The sequence below is a fragment of the Callorhinus ursinus genome, unplaced genomic scaffold, assembly GCF_003265705.2.
Source record: "Callorhinus ursinus isolate GAN/ISIS: 27379988/994484 unplaced genomic scaffold, GSC_fseal_2.0 scaffold8, whole genome shotgun sequence".
Classification (NCBI taxonomy): domain Eukaryota; kingdom Metazoa; phylum Chordata; class Mammalia; order Carnivora; family Otariidae; genus Callorhinus; species Callorhinus ursinus.
Genome location: NW_027397070.1, coordinates 70,279,784 through 70,299,550, shown reverse-complemented (window position 1 = coordinate 70,299,550; position 19,767 = coordinate 70,279,784). Strand labels below are relative to the sequence as shown.

General features: G+C 56.5%; 2 protein-coding genes across 7 annotated transcripts in view; one reads left to right on the top strand and one right to left on the bottom strand.

Annotated features, from left to right (window-relative positions):
• Window positions 1-955: 955 nt before the first annotated feature.
• Window positions 956-14,316, top strand: LOC112822023 (uncharacterized). 5 transcript variants are annotated; one of them, XR_012378916.1, is made up of 8 exons: window positions 956-1,122; window positions 2,090-2,157; window positions 4,179-4,277; window positions 9,354-9,500; window positions 10,207-10,257; window positions 12,889-13,004; window positions 13,382-13,428; window positions 14,214-14,316. XR_012378916.1 is itself a non-coding variant. In XM_025869346.2 (7 exons), exons 4-6 carry the CDS (start codon window positions 9,390-9,392, stop codon window positions 13,420-13,422), a joined length of 696 nt encoding a protein of 231 aa, XP_025725131.1. In that variant the 5' UTR covers window positions 956-1,122; window positions 2,090-2,157; window positions 4,179-4,277; window positions 9,354-9,389; the 3' UTR covers window positions 13,423-13,428; window positions 14,214-14,316. The 5 variants fall into 5 exon arrangements, 4 of the variants coding, with proteins under 4 accessions (XP_025725131.1, XP_025725132.1, XP_073750994.1 ...); XM_025869346.2 differs by having other exon boundaries at window positions 12,889-13,428; XM_025869347.2 differs by having other exon boundaries at window positions 12,889-13,428; window positions 14,211-14,316.
• A 1,193-nt stretch (window positions 14,317-15,509) lies between these two features.
• DYNC1H1 (dynein cytoplasmic 1 heavy chain 1) overlaps window positions 15,510-19,767 on the bottom strand; it is a 69,843-nt gene continuing 65,585 nt past the window's right edge. For both annotated transcript variants that reach the window (XM_025869342.2, XM_025869343.2), the window contains exons 72-78: window positions 19,618-19,721; window positions 17,857-18,068; window positions 17,371-17,524; window positions 16,673-16,815; window positions 16,338-16,506; window positions 15,995-16,122; window positions 15,510-15,862 (exon numbers count right to left, since the gene is read on the bottom strand). In XM_025869342.2, coding sequence (XP_025725127.1) covers window positions 15,734-15,862; window positions 15,995-16,122; window positions 16,338-16,506; window positions 16,673-16,815; window positions 17,371-17,524; window positions 17,857-18,068; window positions 19,618-19,721 — 1,039 coding nt within the window. In that variant the 3' untranslated portion in view covers window positions 15,510-15,733. The remainder of the gene's footprint in view (window positions 15,863-15,994; window positions 16,123-16,337; window positions 16,507-16,672; window positions 16,816-17,370; window positions 17,525-17,856; window positions 18,069-19,617; window positions 19,722-19,767) is intronic.

Genomic DNA, 19,767 nt, shown 5'->3' with positions numbered 1-19,767 from the left:
GTCCTAAAATTCACATGGAAATGCAAGGGACCCAGCAGAGCCAAATGATCGTGAAAAAGGACAGAGTTGGAAGACCCACACTTCCTGACTTCAGAAATCACTAAAAAAACACCCCTAGTGAGTTCACAGCTAACATGATTTGTGGCATATTCAATTCACCAGTACCTGTGATTCATTAAAATACATATATTTATTTATTTTATTTTATTTTTTTAAATATATATTTAAAGATTTTATTTATTTATTTATTTGAGAGAGAGAGAGTGTGAGAGAGAGTGAGCAGGGGGGAGGGTTAGAGGGAGAAGTAGGCTCCCCGCGGAGCAGGGAGCCTGATGTGGGACTCCGTCCAGGACCCTGGGATCATGACTCAGGCCGAAGGCAGACGCTTCACCGACTGAGCCACCCAGGTGCCCCTCAAAAAATATTTTTGAGCAGTTACTATGCTGGGCACCGTGGGGTAAGGTTGGGGGGAAGGGGCCTTGCGTTTGGAACCCCTAGGCTCATCCACCAGTCTTGTGAGCCGGTAGAAATCCATAGACAACTTCTGCACAGGCTGATCTGGCCTGCTGTGGGAACGCAGAGGAGGCCTTCCTAACCAAGACCCGAGGTCCAGGAAGGCTTCCTGGAGGAGGAGCCAAACTCAGCTCCAAAGGTGAAGAACGCCAGCTGTGTGGCGGGGTGAAGAGAGCATTTCCCTAGAGAAGTCCGAGCTGTGGGTGGTGGGGCGGGGAGGGGGCTTGGTGCCCTCCCGAATCTGGAAGGAGAGGTGGGAGTGGCTGTAGCCCGGGCGCGGGAGCAGTTCTCAGGTACTGCTGGAGCGGGGCGCCGGGAAGGCGCGTTAAAAGGTCTGGACGTCATCCCGGGCCTCAGGGGAGTCACTCAAGGTTTTGTGACAAAATCATATCCTTAGGCTTCCCTGGCCGCGAGAGGAGCGCGGGAGGGCGGATCCGAGCCGCGGGGCGCAGGGGCGCGGGCGTCCAGGGGCCTGGGCCGGGCGGGAGGGGCCGCGCTCGCCGAGTCGCCGCGGAGATGGCTGTGACGTCACACAGGTCCGGCCCGCAGACCCCCTTCGGGGCCCGGCGACGGTCACTCTGGGAACAAAATGGACATGCTATTCCGAAGGTGAGTCTGCAGTGGCGGGCCGGGGCCCTGCGCGCCCGCCCCCGGCTGCGCCGCAGAAGCATCACCCCCGCCCACCCGCCTGAGCCCATTCCGGGTGCCCCCGACTTGAGTGACAGCACGCCCCACCCGGAGTCGCCCTCGGGAGCCAGTTCCTTGCTACGTCGGGGGCTGCTTTTTCGGCCCAGCCCCAGTCCCAGTCCCGGGCAGGTGGGCACAGGCGCCCGCCCCGCCGAGCTGCTGACCCCCTGCGGCGCGTCTCCCCGCAGCTGCCGGCCCGGCGGGGGCCCGCGACGGCGCGAGGCCCGGGGTAGGACGCGGGGGGGCTTCCGCCGGCAAGAAGGGGCCGAGGCAACTGGGTCTGGGTACTGCGTGCGGTCCGTGCAGCGTGGAAGTGAGGCCAGCCTCCCCGGGGGGGGCCCACCCCCTAGCTTTGGAGTCCTTGGCTTGGAGACCCCCCCTTCTCTTTCCCCTTATGGAGGAACATCCCATCTTCCAGGAGTCAGACCTGCAGGGTGCTGAGACCCTGGTGTGAGGGCAGGGCCGAGGTGGGGATTCCTCTATTCCCCCCCCAATAAGTGTGAGGGCTTAAGAAGGGGTGTCCCCAGACTTCTTCTAGTGAGGTGGGGGGGTGGGGTGTGGCGAGGTGGGGCTGGGCCAGCTCTGCCCAGGGTCAGGGTGGAAGGGTGGTCCCGGACCTGCTTTGCCCTCAGGCAGGAAACAGCGTGTGCTTGGGAAGTATGGACACGTTCCCCTCTGCCTTCAAACCCAGGGGAGAATTCTAGGACACCTGGGAATGCCCCTGGGGTTTGTGTCTGCAAAGCTACACAGTATTTCTCCAAAATATTATTTTAACCTGTTGTTTCCTCTAGAGCAAACTGATTTAAAATAAGAAAATCCCAGTGGTCCTGTGCTCTGGCTTTTCTGTGGATTCCTTCAGTCTGAATGGCTGTTCTTATTTTGGTTGTAGAACTTCGTGGTCTGATGGATTCTGATAGAAGCCCAGCTGCTTTGGAAAGGTTGACTCACAAATACAAGGTAAAATGAGAATTGGCTTCATCTGCTTCATCTGAATTGTTTTCCTTTTAAAGCTTGGTCAACATTGTCTTGAATGAGAGTTTTTTTTTTTTTTTTTTAAGTCCTCTCTTTGCCCAACGTTGGGTTCAAACTCAGGACCCTGACATCAAGAGTCACATTCTTTACTGACTGAGCCAGCCGGGTGTCCCTGGAGTTATAAGTTATGAGCTTTTTTCCAGGTGCCATAAGGAACAAGAGATTGAAAAATGAAAAAATCCACCATCTTTCCTTTTTATGATATCAGAATAATTGCACCAAAAAATGTCAAAATAATATCAAGTATGGTATGAAGGTGTCCATCTTGAAAATACTGGTGGGGGGCACCTGGCTGGCTCAGTCGGGTAAGTGTCTGACTCTTGATTTCGGCTCAGGTCATGATGTCGGGGTCCTGGAATGAACCAGTCCTCCTGTTGGGCTTCGCACTCAGCGGGGAGCCTGCTCGAGATTCTGTTCCCTCCCTCCCTCCCTCCCTCCCTCTCCCCCTCTGCTCCCCCTGCTCACGCTCTCTCTCTCTCTCTCTCTAAAATAAATAAAATCTATTTTAAAAAAGTTAACACTGGGGGAGAAAAAGAAAAACACTTTTGTGATTTGTGCACCAGAGTATAGACCCTAATTACCCCCCAAGAACTTTATCATATAAAGGGTGGAACCCATTTATTTGGAGCCATCCATTCTTGTTCTACCTACGGGTAGGAAAAGGGGATAATTTTCAGTCTCTGACTTCACTTTAGACTATTACACTTGAATGAGTATTTCCTGGGCACTGACCCTGGCCCAGGGACTTGGGTATGAGTTGATGAAGCTGTCCCTAAAAGGAGTGTGTCTAAAGGACATAGAGTGTGTGCATGTTGGTACAGGGGTGTTTATCCTTGGAAGTGTGACCCTCAACGGCTTCCTGCTCTCCCAGGCTCCTGGGCCAGGAAAGGAGTTCAGATATTTGAAGTCTGGACCAGATCTTAGTTTCTTTCAAGGTAGAGCATCCCGTGAGATGACAGACCATGTTGCCACCGCCTATCTCCACTCAAATAAAGCCAATCCTCTTAGAAACCACTTTTGGGGATGAGGAGTTTGAGAACTCTTTCAGAACAAATTTTATTGCGAGGAAAGTGTGCCTGTTCTTGAACTAGAACAGTTGAGATTGATGAATATTAAGAGAGAACTTTTTTTTAATTATTATTTATTTATTTGACAGAGAGAGAAAGCGCGTGCGCAAGCAGGGAGAGCGGCAGAGGGAGAAGCAGACTCCCCCGGAGCAGGGAGCCTGATGCGGGGCTCGATCCCAGGACCCTGGGATCATGACCTGAGCTGAAGGCAGCCGCTTAACTGACTGAGCCCCCCGGGCACCCCTAAGAGAGAACTTTTTTTTTATTGAGAACATTCTTTTAGAGGATTTTGTTAGAGCACACAAGAGCAGGGGGGAGGGGCAGAGGGAGAAGGAGAAGCAGACTCCCCGCTGAGCTCAGTTCCCAGGACCCCAGGATCATGACCTGAGCCGAAGGCATACACTTAACTGACTGAACCACCCAGGCGCCCCAAGAGAGAACTTTTTAAACATGTTTTTCCTTTAAAGCAGAAATGCAAAATTGACTTAAGTACGGAGATCAGTTAACTTAGAGCAAACCCGTTCTGAATTCTGATGTCCGTGGGGGGAAGGGGGCAAGGCAGCTCACCATATTTTTCTCCCTTTTTTTTTTTAAAGATTTTATTTATTTATTTATTTGAGAGAGAATGAGAGATAGCACGAGAGGGAAGAGGGTCAGAGGGAGAAGCAGACTCCCCGCCGAGCAGGGAGCCCGATGTGGGACTCGATCCCGGGACTCCAGGATCATGACCTGAGCCGAAGGCAGTCGCCTAACCGACTGAGCCACCCAGGCGCCCAAATTTTTCTCCCTTTTGTCTAGATCTTGAGAGTAGACTTGCTAAGATCCTCTTTGTCAAAAGATCTTTTTGCTTGTGCTCTGTTCCTCCTTCCTGCTGAACAGCGTCTCTCGCCAAGGCTCCCCTCTTGGAAGCTGGCTTTCTGGACTTCACCTTCACTTTCCATTGGCAGCCCCCCACTCCTGGATGCTCCCGGATTCCAGGTAGGCACCTTCAGATGCACCTCCATTCAGCTGGGGAGCTGGCTTATCCCCCCCCCCCAAGGGCGACTCTTCCTGGGCATGGTTCCGGGGCTAGAATGACAGAGGGCTGGGGCAGGTCCCAGGGAGCTGGAAACTAAGGGTAAGGAGTCTTGGGCCTGGAGAAGAGAGAAAGTCACCCCAGTCTCTGGGGCTCTGGACCGTTTGGGGAAGGAATTGGCCCATCATCTTTTTCCTCTTCCTCCCCTGTTGGCAGGGATTTCACTTTATGATCTGAAAAAAAAAAAAAAAAAAGTGTTTTTATTTCTTATCCCGTTGTTTTTTTTTTTTTTTTTAAAGATTTTATTTAGGGACGCCTGGGTGGCTCAGTCAGTTAAGCAGCTGCCTTCGGCTCAGGTCATGATCCCGGAGTCCTGGGATGGAGCCCCTCATCGGGCTCCCTGCTCAGCGGGAAGCCTGCTTCTCCCTCTCCCTCTGCCTCTGCCCCTCTGCCCACTTGTGCGCTCTCTCTCTCTCTCAAATAAATAAATAAATAAATCTTTAAAAGAAAGATTTTATTTATTCATTTGCGAGAGAGACAGAGAGAGCACAAGCAGGGGGAGAGGGAGAAGCAGACTCCCTGCTGAGCAGGGAGCCCGATGCAGGGCTCAATCCCAGGACCCCGGGATCATGACCTGAGCCAAAGGCAGACGCTTAACCATCTGAGCCACCCAGGCGCCCGCCCTTATCCAGTGTTTTCTTAAAGCACCCAAACAATCTATTTACAAAGGGAAAATGTTAAAGCTTTGTTAGGGAAATTGGTCAGATGTTCAACTTGTAACAAATGTCAAATTACCACATTGGCTCTTTGCCCATCTGGCAGTTGGCCCCTGGAATCTGGTTTCTGGCTTGGGGTAGGGAGGAAGGCCTTAGTGCGCAGTGGAGATGAGGTGGAAGCTGCAAACACAAGGGCACATCTCAGGGTGGGGGATGCATTTGGCTTGGGATGTGGTGGGTGAGGGCGTCTGTGGAATGCACACGTGCATCCTGGAAAAAGCTATTGAGCATCGACTTCGTGCTCAGTGCTAGGCCAGGCTTTGGGGACACAGCTGTGGACAGAGAAGCCAAAAGCCCAGGCGATGGAGTGAGTCCCTTGAAAGGGGCTGCGGATCCCAGAGATAGAGCAGTTAGGACCCAGAGATCACTGGAGCGTGCTGAGGACCAGGGAGAAAAATGCAGCGGGCGGGGTACTGTGCACCTGTGTGGGAAACGGCAGTATGAGGTGGGAGGGTGGCCTTAGTGTAAAGACAGGTTTGATGTGAGTAACAGACCGGCCGTGGTGGGCGAGGGAGGCTCAGCCCTTGAGGTGGGACCCCCAGCTCTGGAGGGGTGGGTGGGCAGAGGAGGGACGGGGACAGGGAGGCAGGGTGCTGATGGGGTACAGTATGGTTCCAGCTAAGCTCTAACCGCATTGCTCTGGGTAGCGGAAGTGGGGAGAAGCGGTGGGATTCTGGGCTCCCCTGGAAGGTAGAGTCAACAGTGGCTGATCAACTGGATGTGGAGTTTGGAAGAAGGGGAGTTGGGTTGATGTGAAGATTTTTTTTAGCTTGAGCAACAAGATTCGTGGGATGGCCCTGCGCTGGCCCTGGAGGGCTGTAGTGGGCAGGTCTGGGGAAGATCAGCCATCTGACCTTGGACAAGTCAAGTTGGAAGAACCTGTTAGAGACCCCAGGGGAGGTCAGGCAGCAGGACGCAGAGGTGTGGAGCTGGGAGCTGGAAACCAGAGTCACCAGAGGCCGGGGGGGGGCGGCGGTGGTCTTGGGGCCAGGTGATGTGGGTACAGGGCACGTGCGTGTGTGTGCATGTGGTGTGAGTGTGTAGCTGGGCGATGCTGGGTGGGCTGTGCACTCAGGGTTAGGGCTTAACAGACTGGACCCGCTTGAAGGAGAGATCTGGTGGCTCTCAGGGCAGAGGTGGTGATTTCTAAGCTCTTCATTAGGAAAATTTCAAACATGCAGCCTGAGGGGATGGGCTAACATTCTCCCAGCTTCGTGGCAAGAAGGCCTTTTCGGACCGAGCCCAGCACCCTCCCCTGGAATCCTGAGCTTCTGTCCTGGAGCTGGGGAGGGGGGCAAGCAGGTGCAGCCTGAGCTGGCGGGGAGGGGGGAGGTTCTATGCCTTACATCTTGGGTGCAAATAGTTGACGAGATAGAGCCCTGCCTCTCCAGGTGTAAATGTTTGTGGACAGGAAGTAGGAAGAAGTCTGTGTGTGGATCCGCCCAGCAGGTCCTGGGGCCCCACAGGGTGGCCCATGGTGGGGTCTGGGGAACCTCGTGTTTACTGTATTTTGTTTAATAGTTTTTTATTTTATCTATCTATCTATCTATCTATCTATCTATCTATCTATCTATCTATCTATCTATTTATTTGACAGACACAGTGAGAGAGGGAACACAAGCAGGAGGAGTGGGAGAGGGAGAAGCAGGCTTCCCGCGGAGCAGGGAGCCCGATGTGGGGCTCGATCCCAGGACCTTGGGATCATGACCTGAGCCGAAGGCAGACACTTAACGACTGAGCCACCCAGGTGCCCCTAAGAGTTGTTTTTTAACCACATGCATAAAATACCTTTTTATTAAAAAGTATATAAGAGGGGCACCTGAGTGGCTCAGTTAAATGTCTGACTCTTGATTTTGGCTCAGGTCATGATCTCAGGGTCACGGGATCCCATGCTCAGCGGGGAGTCTGCTTCTCCCTCTGACCCTCTTCCCTCTCGTGCTCTCATTCTCTCTTTCTCAAATAAATAAATAAAATCTTTAAAAAAAAAAGTATTTAAGGGGCGCCTGGGTGGCTCAGATGGTTAAGCATCTGCCTTCGGCTCAGGTCATGATCGCAGGGTCCTGGGATCGAGCCCCGCATCGGGCTCCCTGCTCACGGGGAGCCTGCTTCTCCCTCTCCCTCTGCAGCTCCCCCTGCTCATGCACTCCTTCTCTCTCTCTCTGTGTGTCAAATAAATAAATAAACGAAATAATAAAATAAAAAAAGAAAAGAAACCTTTAACCTGTGCCAACCACCTGCTCTAGAAAATGTGGGGTTGGCCCTGGCCCTGACCCGGGCCCATACGTCCGGCAGGGAAAGTGAGGAGAATATAGGGGTCAGATTCCCCTCCTTGTTATAATTTCACTTTTGGGGGACTTTTATCTGAACTTGGCCTAGAGAGATTACTAAGAAACTCACAGGATGTATTCCTTTGGAGATCAAAATTAAGTTGGTTTGGACATGTCACGGAGCATAGGAGCCGGCCGAACAAGTTCCAGCCGAAAGTGGAACAAAATAATGTAGTATATATTTATTAATATTTTATTTTTTAAACTACTCTCTACACCCAGTGCGGTGCTTGAACACACAGCCCCGAGATCAAGAGTCTCACGCCCTACTGGCCGAGCCAGCCAGGAGCCCGCCCCCCACAAATCATATATTTATTATAACTCAAGTATAAAATAAATGTGAGTCCACCCTGATACAAGTGAATGATTGGCTAAATCAGTAAATAGGGAGAAAAGTCTCCCAGGCCGAGGGATTTCCGAACACGCTCCCTGTCCGGGCGCTCAGTGTAAACCTCCCCCCTTGAGTGTGGGCCGCACCGCAAGACAGCTTCCAAGGAGGAGCGGGTGGGCCGGGCAGGGAAAAGGTCACCTGTGAACCTTCATGGCGATCCCCTTGTGTTGAGAAGGGCACGTCCCCTGTGTGGGCGTGCTCCCCAAATCCATCGCCCTAGTGTGTTCATAAGAAAATCATCAGAACAATCCCGATGGTCCTCAGGACTGTCAAGGTCAGCGAAAGCCGGGAAAGCCTGGGAAACTGTTATAGCCCAGAGGAGCCTGAGCAGACTTGGCAGCTACGTGGAAGGTGGGGTCTTGGATAGGATCCTGGGGCAGAAAAAGGACCCTTGGTGAAAACTAATGAAATCTGAATGAAGTCAATACTGAAAAAAAAATGCTTTGGTTTTTGCTGGGAACCTTTCTAGCCTTTAAAATGCTGATGTGTATTGTGCTTTGGGGTCTGGTTTATACCCTTTCGTATTTCTCTGCCCTTTGCCTGGAACCGGTGTTCCACGGAGCCCAGTTTGGGAAAGACGGGGTTGACAGCAGTGGGGAGGTGGGCAGCGTTTATGACTGACGTTTCCCCTCGGGGCCTGGCGCGTTCCTTCCCACAAGGATTCTTGAGGAAAGCAGGTGACATGAAAGTCCACAGAGGTAGGTTCACGGTCTCACGTTCTGGGTGTTTTTGTTTTGTTTTTTAAGAGTGGATGGTCTCTCTCCTTTGGGTGCATATTTTTTGGGGGGGGAAGGGGTGCATATTTTAAATTATTTTTTTTAAAGATTTTATTTATTTATTTGACAGCGAGAGACACAGCGAGAGAGGGAACACAAGCAGGGGGCGTGGGAGAGGGAGAAGCAGGCTTCCCGCGGAGCAGGGAGCCCGATGTGGGGCTCGATCCCAGGACCCTGGGACCATGACCCGAGCCGAAGGCAGACGCTTAACCAGCTGAGCCACCCAGGCGCCCTGCATGTTGCTTTTTTTTTTTTAACCCTCACACTTGGTGGGGGGGCGGGGAAGCTTCCTGTGTTTCTGTCCCTTTGGGGGAGTGAGTCAGTCCCCATCCTGGGCTCACATGCTTCATCTGTTAGAATAAAGGGGGAGGACACTTGAGCTGGGTGGGTGGGTTCCAGTCTGGAACTTTCAGGCTCAATGAATGTGTGACCTTTCCACTGAGCTCGTGTAAGACGGAGCTTCTGGATGTACAGGGCTTTTCCCACGCTGACGTAATGCTCGCGGGCTGGACTCCCACGCCGCCCGGGGGGTTAACGAAAACATTTTTTGGGAACCCCGTAGATTGGTCTAGGTGAGGTAGAACCCGCAAGACAAGCCTGGGGCACGTAGCTCTGACTTGGACAAAGCATCCCGCGGGCCGGCGGCCAGCCAGCTCCCAGAGACGCCCCCCCCCCCCCCCCCCCCGCCACCCGCCCTGGGGGGCTGCCCCTCCCCCACCCCAGCCACCCAGGACCTGTGCTTTGTCCCCGTGAACTTGATGTTTTTCAGTGAAGTGAAAAGTTCATCATAACCGGCCCCCCAGCCATGGCAGGCCTGAGGCACGGCCGACCCGCCTGCATCCGGGCAGCGTTCAGCTCGGCCAGCGCCGGGGCTGGCTTCCGGAAGAGGCAGAGAACCACACTCCATTGCTTCAAGGTGCTCCCCCCGGGCCGCCCCTTGCCCTCCTGGTGGCGCCGGGGCGGGCAGGGCAGGGAGACCCTGAGAGTCCCAGACCAGGCATCCTGGCTCTGGGCCTGCACCCCTCCTTGGAAATAGTAATCTCAGTGGTTCTTGGCAAAATCTTTATGGGGCTTTCTTCCCGTCAAGTAGACATGTTCAAATTCCTGTCTTTTGATCAAGAAAAAAGAGCTGCTTTCCCCCAGCAGCCTGGGATTAGTGGGGAGGGTTCTAGAACATCTGATACCAGCTCCGGGTTCTTGGAGGGCCCCCTAGCAAGGCCTGGCCGTTGTCTGGCCTCAGCCGCTGTAAAGGAAGGGGTTAGGATGGATGATCTAGGATCTTCCGTGATCTTCTGGCTTTGGGTTTAGAACGAGTGCAGGGTTCTCCATCCCCGATGTGAAGGGGATCACATCCAGCTGCCGAATCTGCCTCCTTGCCGCATTCCTGGTTCGACTTTTCCTAATCATGGTGGCCAGGTTTGCATTTTAGTCCCTCAAACCGAGGAGGTGCTTCTCGCCCACCCCCAAGGGCTGCCATCCTCTGAGGGTCCCGCTGCGTGGCGGGAACTGCTAGAGTGGGTTCCCTCGGTCCCTGGCCTTTGGACACGGAGCGGCTGTCTGCCTGCCTGCCTTTCTAGAAAGGATTATTTAGCCTTTTTTTTTTTTTTTTTTAACTTTCCCAGGCCAATCACAAAAAGAACCACATGGACTTAATTGAAGGTATCTGGAGAGAGGTACGTGACAAAATGAACCAGCCACCACTCTCCTCCTTTAGGGGTGGCGGATTCATCCCCGAATCCAAGTCCCCAGAACCAGCCAGGGGCCAACCTTGGAAGTAGGGCCTTTCCAAGGAGAGTGGTTTGGGGCCTGCTGTCTTTGCTCTTTTCTGCAGGGAAAGACTGGAGTTACTGTATTTTAGAAGAGGCTTCACTTTGATATTTAAATTGATTTTTCCTTTTTCAAAAAACATTTTTTTAAAGATTTTATTTGGGAGAGAGAGAGAAAGCACGCGCTGGGGAAGTGGGAGAGGGAGAAGCAGACTCCCCGCTGAGCCGGGAGCCCAATGAGGGGCACGATCCCTGGACCCTGGGACCATGACCTGAACCGAAGGCAGCCACTTAACCGACTGAGCCACCCAGGCGCCTCTCAGATTTTTAATTTTTATGTATTTATTTATTTATTTTAAACATTTTTTAAAAAAGATTTTATTTATTTATTTGAGAGAGAGAGTGCACGAGAGGGGGAAGGGTCAGAGGGAGAAGCAGACTCCCCGCTGAGCAGGGAGCCCGACGCGGGACTCGATCCCGGGACTCCAGGATCATGACCTGAGCCGAAGGCAGTCGCTTAACCGACTGAGCCACCCAGGCGCCCCGCAGATTTTTTTAAATAAGAAAAAGACTCAAAGTTGTTTGCCTGGAAGACTGACAAGACCATAAGTTTGCAATCATTTAATCTCAAAATTAATTTATTATTTTTTAAAGAATCCATTTTATTTTTTAAAAAGACTTATTCATTTTTAGAGAGAGAGTGTGTGTGCGCGCACGCAAGCGGGTGGGGGGGCAGGGAGAGAGTCTCAAGCAGACTCCCCGCTGAGCACAGAGCTGGCATGAGGCTCGATCTCACGACCCTGAGATCATGATCTGAGCTGAAATCAAGAGTCAGATGCTCACCTAACTGAGCCTCCCAGGCACCCCAAAAGATTTTATTTTTAAGTCATCTCTACACCCAGTGTGGGGCTTGAACTCCCGACCCCAAGATCAAGAGCCTAGGCTCCCCACAGTGAGCTGGCCAGTGGCTCCTTAACATTAACTGCAGTCCAAATTGAAATCAAGAACCCGGGTGTAGTTAACACCTGGTCTCGCGGAGTTTTGAGACCCTGGGTAAGGTTCTAACCCCAACCATTGTGGCGGGTGAACGCCTGTCCTGCCGGGCCTCTCTCGGTCTACAAGGACTGACACTGTTGGTTTATTTGCAGGGTGAGCCCCTTGCCCTCCCCTACACGCACCCCTAGTCTGGGCCTCGAGGCCTCGTGGGGCTGCTGACTGCTGTGCAGTGGGATCACACGGTGCTGGCTCCGTGAATTCCAACAATTCTGCCGGTTTCTGAATCTGAAATATTAGAGCTGCCTTCAGATTATGGTGTGAAACTATTTTTCATTTTTACCTTTTTTTGGGGGGGGGCGTACGTAACTGTGTTGTCTGCCCACGGAAGGAATGAGCACCCCCGGCAGGTTTTCACTGCCCACGTGAGGTGCGCTGGGCTCCCTGCACTGGCTCAGCCCTGGGCCCTTTCGGCCTGTGGCTCTATGAGGCGTGAAGCCCGGTCATCCCTGCCCGCTGGGGCCCCCACATCCCTGGAGGCCAACCCGACAGGTTCCCGGTCTTCTCGGGGCCCTTAGCGAATCTGGGAGGAGGTCTGAACCTGGGACTGGAAGTTGGTGGGGTGCAGCTCCCCGCAGTTAGCACAGGAAGGGACAGCGGTCGTTTGCGGGGACTCAGACGTCCCTGGAGACCTTTGCTGCCAGAGCCGCTCAGTCAAGAGCACCAACGCAGGAAGGGGAAAAGCTGAAGTAAGAGCTAGGAAATCCGGGTACAAGGTCAGGGGCGAGGGGCCACGGGACTCGAGGTCCAGAAAGCTCCACGGGCCCCTCGGCCAGTGGTCACAGAGGTAAGAGGCTGCCGTGGAGGATGGGCTGTACCACCTGCGCCTGGTGCTCAGACAAGGGGCACAGCCCACGGGCACCTTTGAAAACCGTGAACCCTGCACCTAAAAGCTCAGTTCAGCCTCTGCGGGCCGCTGGGGCAGCTGTGTGTGGGGGTGGCGTGCAGTGAGGGGCACGTTTGTGCACAGCTGGTCGGGGAGGGGTGGGGCGAGCCAGGAGCCGGATGTTGGGAGGAAGTGAGCTCAGATTCCGCAGTGGTGGGCGGGGCGGTGTGGACCCAGCTCTGGGACGAGGGCTTTAAGTGATGGGACCCAGATTGGGCCCCCAGTGATGGCAGACCCTCGGGCTTTTTGGATGTGAGGGGGTATTTGTCTAATGCATTTTAAAAAATATTTATTTATTGGGGGGTTAGGGTTAGGGAGGTTAGGGAAGGGAGAGGGAGACAAGCCGACTCTGCTCTGAGTGCGGAGCCCGTCGCGGGGCTCGATCCCATGACCCTGAGATCACAACTGGAACTGAAACCAAGAGTGGGGCACTCAACTGACTGTGCCCCCAGATGCCACCTGTCTAAGGCATTTGCAAGGCAGATCCGCGGAGTTTGCCAACATCAGTGATGGAAGAAGTAATTTGCTCATGTGAGGAGTGTGTTGTACTTTATCCTGGTAGAAATTGCTAACTGGCTCAGGAATGGTTTTGCGCTCAGTTTTTAGATCCTTTCGATGGCGATTCAGAAGCTCCCCCCGGTCGTCCAGTCTCCAGCTTCAGCGACTGTTCTCCTCCGGGTGCCGCGAACGGTACTGTGCCTTCCCACGCCCTCAGGTGCGGGAGTCCGGGAGAAGTTGGCTTAGAAGACCCTCTGTCATCAAAAGCCCCAGACCCCCTCCTGAAAGCTGCCAGCTGGGGCCCCACATCCCCAGAGGCCAGCGACGTGGATATGCAGCCCGCCGAGGCCAGCAGCCCTGAGGCCCGAGGGCGGGCAGCCCGGCGCTCTGGGTCGCCGGAGGACTGGAGGATGACGGAGGACCGGTGGCCCAGGGCAGCCGGCCCCGTCGTCCCGGCCGCGGGGCCCCCGGAGCCTGGCAGACACGCGCAGGGCCGAGCCAGAGCGGCACGGCCGCCCGCCAGACTCGGGAGTGAGAAGGACAAGGGCCCCAAGCGCACCCTCTCCAAGAGGAAACTGGAACTTTTACTTGCAGAGCCTGAGAAAAACAAGAGAAAGAAGCAGTATGTGGCCTAGACCAAGGTGAGCAGTTAGCTCAGGAGGGGGCGCTAACGCCCCGAGAGGAGCCCCTTGGCCAAAGCTAACGCTGATGGACTTGGTTCCATGAAACACTTGCCCTTTTCAGGTCTTAAATAATGAACACCTGGGGGCCCACCAGCATTGCTTAAAAATGGGTTTCCGGGCGCCTGGGTGGCTCAGTTGGTTAAGCGACTGCCTTCGGCTCAGGTCATGATCCTGGAGTCCCGGGATCGAGTCCCGCTTCTCCCTCTGACCCTCCCCCCTCTCATGTGCTCTCTCTCTCTCAAGTAAATAAATAAAATCTAAAAAAAGAAAAAAGGGGTTTCCAGCTGAGGAAAGGTCCTGTGTGGCTCTCATGGAGCCCACCTCCCCTGAATCCGAGAATTTACTTTTACTGAATATTTATGTTTCCATAGAATTAGTGTTTTTTTTTTTTAAATCTTGACTCCTGGTGCCCATTGTTGTCCACCCTACCTGAATGTTTGCTCTGGGGGTGGGAGTGGGGTAGAGGGGCGGCGGGGGGAGGGGGGGCGTGTCCGATTCTCGGTGAATTGCTCTGTCCCCCGCCCCCGCATCGTGAGAAGCCACCCTGCTCGATGTCCCTATTTCCATTCCTCTGTCACTGTCCGTACAAGGTGAGGATTTTCTGAGGAGTTGGTTTTGGCTCTGTTGACAGGATCATGGTCTTGATGTGCTGATAGTTAAAAAACAATGGGGGGGTGGTGGTGGCTCTTAGCCTTTTCCTGGTTGCTGGGGGTTTGCTCACTGGGCCTTTTGCTCCCTAGCAGGCATGAACTGAGCACAAGTCTGGTGCCAGCGCTGGGTGACCGCTGCCCACTCGCCCCACGACCGTGCTGTTCCCAAGTGCCAATAAAGGGGAAGCCTGCCAGAGGACAAGAGCTGCTCCTTCCTCCTGGTGGGCGGGGCGCGGGGGTGGGGTGGGGAGCGGGCCTGGGTGCCGGTGTTCTCTTCACGCCCTGGGGGCCCCCTGGCCCGTCTGCTGGCTCTGCCCACTGAGGATGAGGGGGACTATGGCCACTGTCTGGCCTGCCCCCACAACAGCATGGTGAATGGGTGGCCCCAGAGGTGGGGGGGTCCCTCAGGCCCCATGGGCTGAGCTTCATGTGGGGGCGAGGCTCCCTGGAGCCAGGCACTGATTCACGTGGGGCTTTAGGAGGTAGCAAGTAGGTGACTCAGGCGAGCCTGTGGGGTGGACGTGGAAGCCCTTGACCGGGGGAGCTTCCCTCCCAGACCTGGGGGGGGCCTGCCCCCACCCTCCTGGCAAGGTGCTGGATGTCCAGTAGCTGCAGCGGCTTCTGCTCACTCCCCCGTTCAGGGACCTGCTCTGCCTTCTCCCCCCTCCCCCATGGCATCCTTCCTCCTGTGCTCGGGACCCTCACCTGTACTTGGGCACGGCAAGTAGGCGGGACAGATGCCCACGGCGGCCTTCTGTGGGTCCTCCTCCTCCTCCTTCCTCAGGCCTGGTCCCAGCTCTCAGAGCCTACAGCCCCATTTAGGAATCTCGCTGCAGAAAAGCTAAGAATCCTTATTGGCTCTGAGAAAAACATTTAGATTCCTGACAGAACATTCCAGAACTGCGTGGGGAGGCGGCGGACTCTGGCTCCCAGGCCTTGGGGACGTTTGGAGCCTCGTGGCTCCTCAGAAGTGGTTGGGGTGTGGGCAGGGGCGGGGGCTTAAGCCCCCCCCCTCAGGCCTAGATCATCACTTGGCTGGGGGGTGGCACGCAGCTGCAGGAGGAACGGGTTTTCACCACGGGGTCTCTGCTAAGGCCGGGCCGGCGGTTGATTAACCACAGGGGCTGCCGCCACAAGGCAAAGACCAGACACCTGTTTTCTCAGGGAGACCACACGCATCACGTCGAGTGTGAACAGCCGGCGGTCAGCAGCTGCCACCCTGGGATGTGGGGGACATGGGACGGGCGGCCACCGGGGCCAGGCCCTCCGCGCAAAGGTGCACGCGCTGCCTGGTCAGGGCCCGGGGCTCGTTTCCGTGGGGGTAGCGCCCCCGGGCCCAGAGTTTCGGCGCCGGGAGGGGAGCGGAGACAGAAGAGGCAGGAGGCCGGGTCGTGCTTAGTGTTTTATTCCCCGAACACGCCGTGCTACGGACGCTCCTGAGGCACCTCGCGGAGTCCTTCCAGCTTTCACCACCCCGGCCGGCAGCCTGCCTTCCGCTTCCTCCGACCGCACACCGACGACTCTGACAAGTCCGCTTCTTCCCACCAGTTGAACGATGAAGAGACATTAAAGAGAGTTACGACTAGAGACAGGGGAGTCAGGGGAGTCGAGCTTCACTCCGTGCAGAGGACGGCGACGCCGCGCTCGTAGAAGCTGCGCGGGTCCTCCTTGGTGGCGATCTCGAAGTCGACCGTGAAGATGAGGTCTGCCCGGGTGAAGTTCAGGTAGACGGGCAAGGTCACCTAGAGGAGAGGACAGGGGCTTGCCGCTGGCTCAGGCAGAGACGGACAGCGGCCCTGGCGCCAGGCTGCACGCAGGGAAGGGGGCGGGCCCACGGCACCTGCCGACCCCAGACGGCGGAAGGGGCCACCTACCACGTTAGCCTTTCTCTCGGCGTTGGTCTGCTTGACCCAGCGCAGCTGCGTCAGAGGAAGAACCGTGGAGATGGCGTGGGACAGCGACAGCTTGTTGTTACTGCACGTGGCCCCCTGAAGCTTCAGCCCTGCCGGAAGAAGTCAGGCCCCGTCACTAGTGGCAACGGCTGTGCGACTGTGCCGCAGTGCACGGCTCTGGCGTGCTGCCACCCGTCACCTCAGACACACCTGACCGGGAGTGCCGCTGGAAGGGCCACCAGGACCACCCGTGAGAAGGCCCGGGTGCAGGGCCCGGGAGCCTTAGGGAGCAGCCCAGACAGAGTGGCTGAGGACCCTAACTCACCCGTGACCCCAAAGCTGCAGGCATCGAGAGTGGCACTCTGGGAGGTGGTGACGTTGACTTCCAGGCAGAGCTCCTCCAGGGACCAGCTGTTGGCCTGGGCCACATACTGCCTGGTGGCGGTGATGTATGCCTCGGGGACAAACAGGCCGCCCAGACACACGTGGATGTTCTGTGGGAAGCAGCGCCCCCCCCCCCACGGTGAGGAGCGAGCACCACCCCTTCTCTTGGGTCATGCTGGGGTCTGGGCTAGTCCCCTGAGCTCCCGGGTGCTGCCCCTCCCCTGCCCAGACAGCTGCGACCCCTCCCCCAGGCTCCCGAGGAGCGGCCTTCACCACCTTCAGCTCCTTAGCACCACCGGCCGCAGCCGCCTGGGAGATGTTCTGTAGCTGCTTGACCCTCTCGCTGAAGTCGGACACCCACTGTATGACGGTCATGCCCGCGGGCACGGTGTAGTGGGACCAGCTCCGAGGCAAGATGCCTGCAAGCAAGGTGACCCCAGGCAGCGTCAGTTCTGACCACTCCCAGGCGCACACGGGTCAGTGTGGGGCGCGCGCGGCTTCTCTGCTCCACCCGCCTCCCTCCCTGACCACACCTCGCAGGTCCCAGATGGGCCGCCTCCAGCTCGGCATCTGCTCCATCCAGCGTAACTGGGGGGGGGGTGGGATGTCTGGAGGACCACACTCACCCCCAAAGGAACGCCTCAGCGGCTAACTCCCCTCACACAACAGCTGTGCCTCACCCCAATTCAGGCTCTTGGGGTGGATCGGAGGCCCCTGGGGGCTCTCTGTACTTTTAGACTCAAGCACCCCCCTTTTTAATGTGCTGCCCGTTCCCCTAGAAATTGTAAAGATTTAATAAACGTTCAGGGAATCGGCAAATAAAACCTCTCGGGCCCTTCTGAGCCCGGTCCCCGGGGAAGGGCCCACGGCTGCTCTCAGAGGGACGTGGGCGCAGAAGGGATGGGCTGACCCCGCAGAGCAGCGGCCACGTGCCCCCCCGCGCAGTAAGGGGGCGCACATGGGAGGGCCGGTACCTTTCACCAGCTCATTTATAAGGGTACGCAGGTAGTTGGTCTGTTTCTTCTTCCCTTCACACACTTGGACGACATCTGCCAGGTCCTGGCGAACGTCCTGAAGTAACTTAGCTCCCATCTTCACTTCTCTCTCAAAGAACCTGAACAGAGGATCCTAGGATCGTCCAAGAGACGAGAAGGCCCGAGTCAAGAAGAGGCTTTAGGAAGAGCCCCTCCTCCAGCGGGACCTCACAGCCCCCCGGCCTGAGGCTCCCGGCTTTCTCCCGCGCTCGCTCTGGGAACCCTGCCCGAAGAGGAGGAATGGTGGCTGCCGCCGCTTCCTTGGAGACCCCCTCACGCCGCTCATGCAGACGGACACCCCCCCTGCCCCCCGCGAGGGGCCTGCCCTCATGCCGGAGCCCGGGCGCAGACGCCCGCTGGCTGGGACTGCCCCGAGCCCGCCAGGACCGTGCACACCCGGGGGCCGCCCGGCCTGCTCCCGGCCACCTTGATGTTCTCCACCGTCCGCTTGAGGTGGCTCAGCGTGTGCGGGATGAGATGCAGCCAGTTGGACGCGGTGGTGTGCAGGGTCCGCATCCAGGCGGGGCGCCCATCCGACGTGGAGTCAGCCCTGGCCTTCTTCTCGGCCTCGGCGTAGGCCAGGTCGTCCTCGTCCTCCAGCAGCTGCATCTTCAGCATCTTGCTGATCATGTCCCCGCCTGCAGCCAAGCCCACCAGCAGCGCGGGGAGGGGCGGGGCAGGAGGGCAGAGGAGAGAGGACGTGAGTGTACAGGCCACGTAATGTGGCACTTGCACGGTTCCACGGGGTGGGGGTGGGGGGGGGACGTGTTTCTGCGGCACAGCAAACACCAGGCCAGAGAGTCAGGCAGCAAATACAGAGGAAGACCACGACCCGATGGGGGCGGCTGGGACTGAGCCAGCAGCCTGCGCGCAGAGACGAGAGCAAGGCTGCCCGGAGACTCCACACTCCCGCGCCTGTGCGGCGGTTATCGGGCTGGGCTCTGGGGCGGGCCAGGCTCCCGCCAGGGAGACCACGGCGCTGTTAACTCCCTGGGTCCTGGGCCAGCCCACCGCTCCGCCTCAAACACCGACCCCTGCCTTGTGCAAGCCTGACCTCATCCTGGCCCTCGCCCGGTCCGGGAGTGCTGGAGGTCCAGTCCCCGAGCAGCACTGGAGGCTGGACCGGCGAGGACAGGCCCGTGTTGTCTCAAATGTCAGGGCCTCCCGAGGGGGGGCAGCCATCAGCCCAGGCCTTCACGGATGCTCTAAGAGGGGAGGGGGGGCGTGACGTCTGGGGGCTCAGCGGTATCGAGCGGCCCGATGCAGGCAGCTAGCTGCTATTAGAACAGAGCGAGGGACAAATCCTACACACCATTCCCCTGTCGTGGGGGCCAACTTAGGGTCACAGCAGGTGCCACCACTGTTAAGACGCTACAGGATCTCAGTACAGGCTTTTGTACAAGAGCGCGCACCCACCCAGCCCCGGACCCGCCGGAGCCTGCCCTGCACCTAGACCTCAAACACAACGGCCGGTAGCCCAGCCTCTCGTTTTGGTGGCCTAGGGGACGATGGCCACCTCACAGAGGGGGCTGGTCTGGCATGCGGTCCAGGGTGTCCTCAGAGAGCAAGCGCCGTAACCAGGGCTTCTCATGCAGAGCTGAAGGGAGGGCCTGAAGGGGACTGTCCTATCAAGCAGCTGCGTGATTTTGGGCGAATCTGGCTCCCATAACGAAGAGCCTGGGTCAGATGAGTGGTGTGCAAGTTCGCGGACGCAGCCGCCACCACGAGCGCCTGTTGGCCCCGGCCTTGGACTCAGGAGGTCTGAGGCCGAATCTGTGTTTATAGGAAGTTCCAAGAAGGCTGATGCCGCTGGGCTGGGGACCACACTCTGAAAACCACTGCATTAGATAGTTCTTGAATAGTCTTAAAAAAAAAGCATGATGAAAAAGAAAAATTCTAAGAAATATTCTAATAAAAACTAAGAGTTTTAAAACCTCATGTAATACCAGGTACCTTTCACTTCTTTAAGGAGAAAGAAATGATATCTGAATGTACGCTGAAAACCGACTTGTAATTTTCAGACCTCAATGACCTGAGCCTAGACTGTGGAAGAGACGCCAACCGGAACCAACTGTTTTCTTTTCCTGACTCCACCCCACCCTGAGGAGAGGCAGAGTCAGGAGCGGAAGAGCCGGCGGGGGGCGGGGGGAGGGGGGCTCCCAGGGGCTGGGTGCGCGGAGTACCCACCCTGGGTGGTGAGCAGGACTCTTTCGGCGTTGTTGGGCAGGCCCAGCCAGGAGGGCGTCTGGGTGTCGGGGAGCAGCTCCACCCACTGGACAAACTCCTCTCTCCTGGAAAACCAGCACATTTGGAAATGCCATTCTGCCCGACACGGTT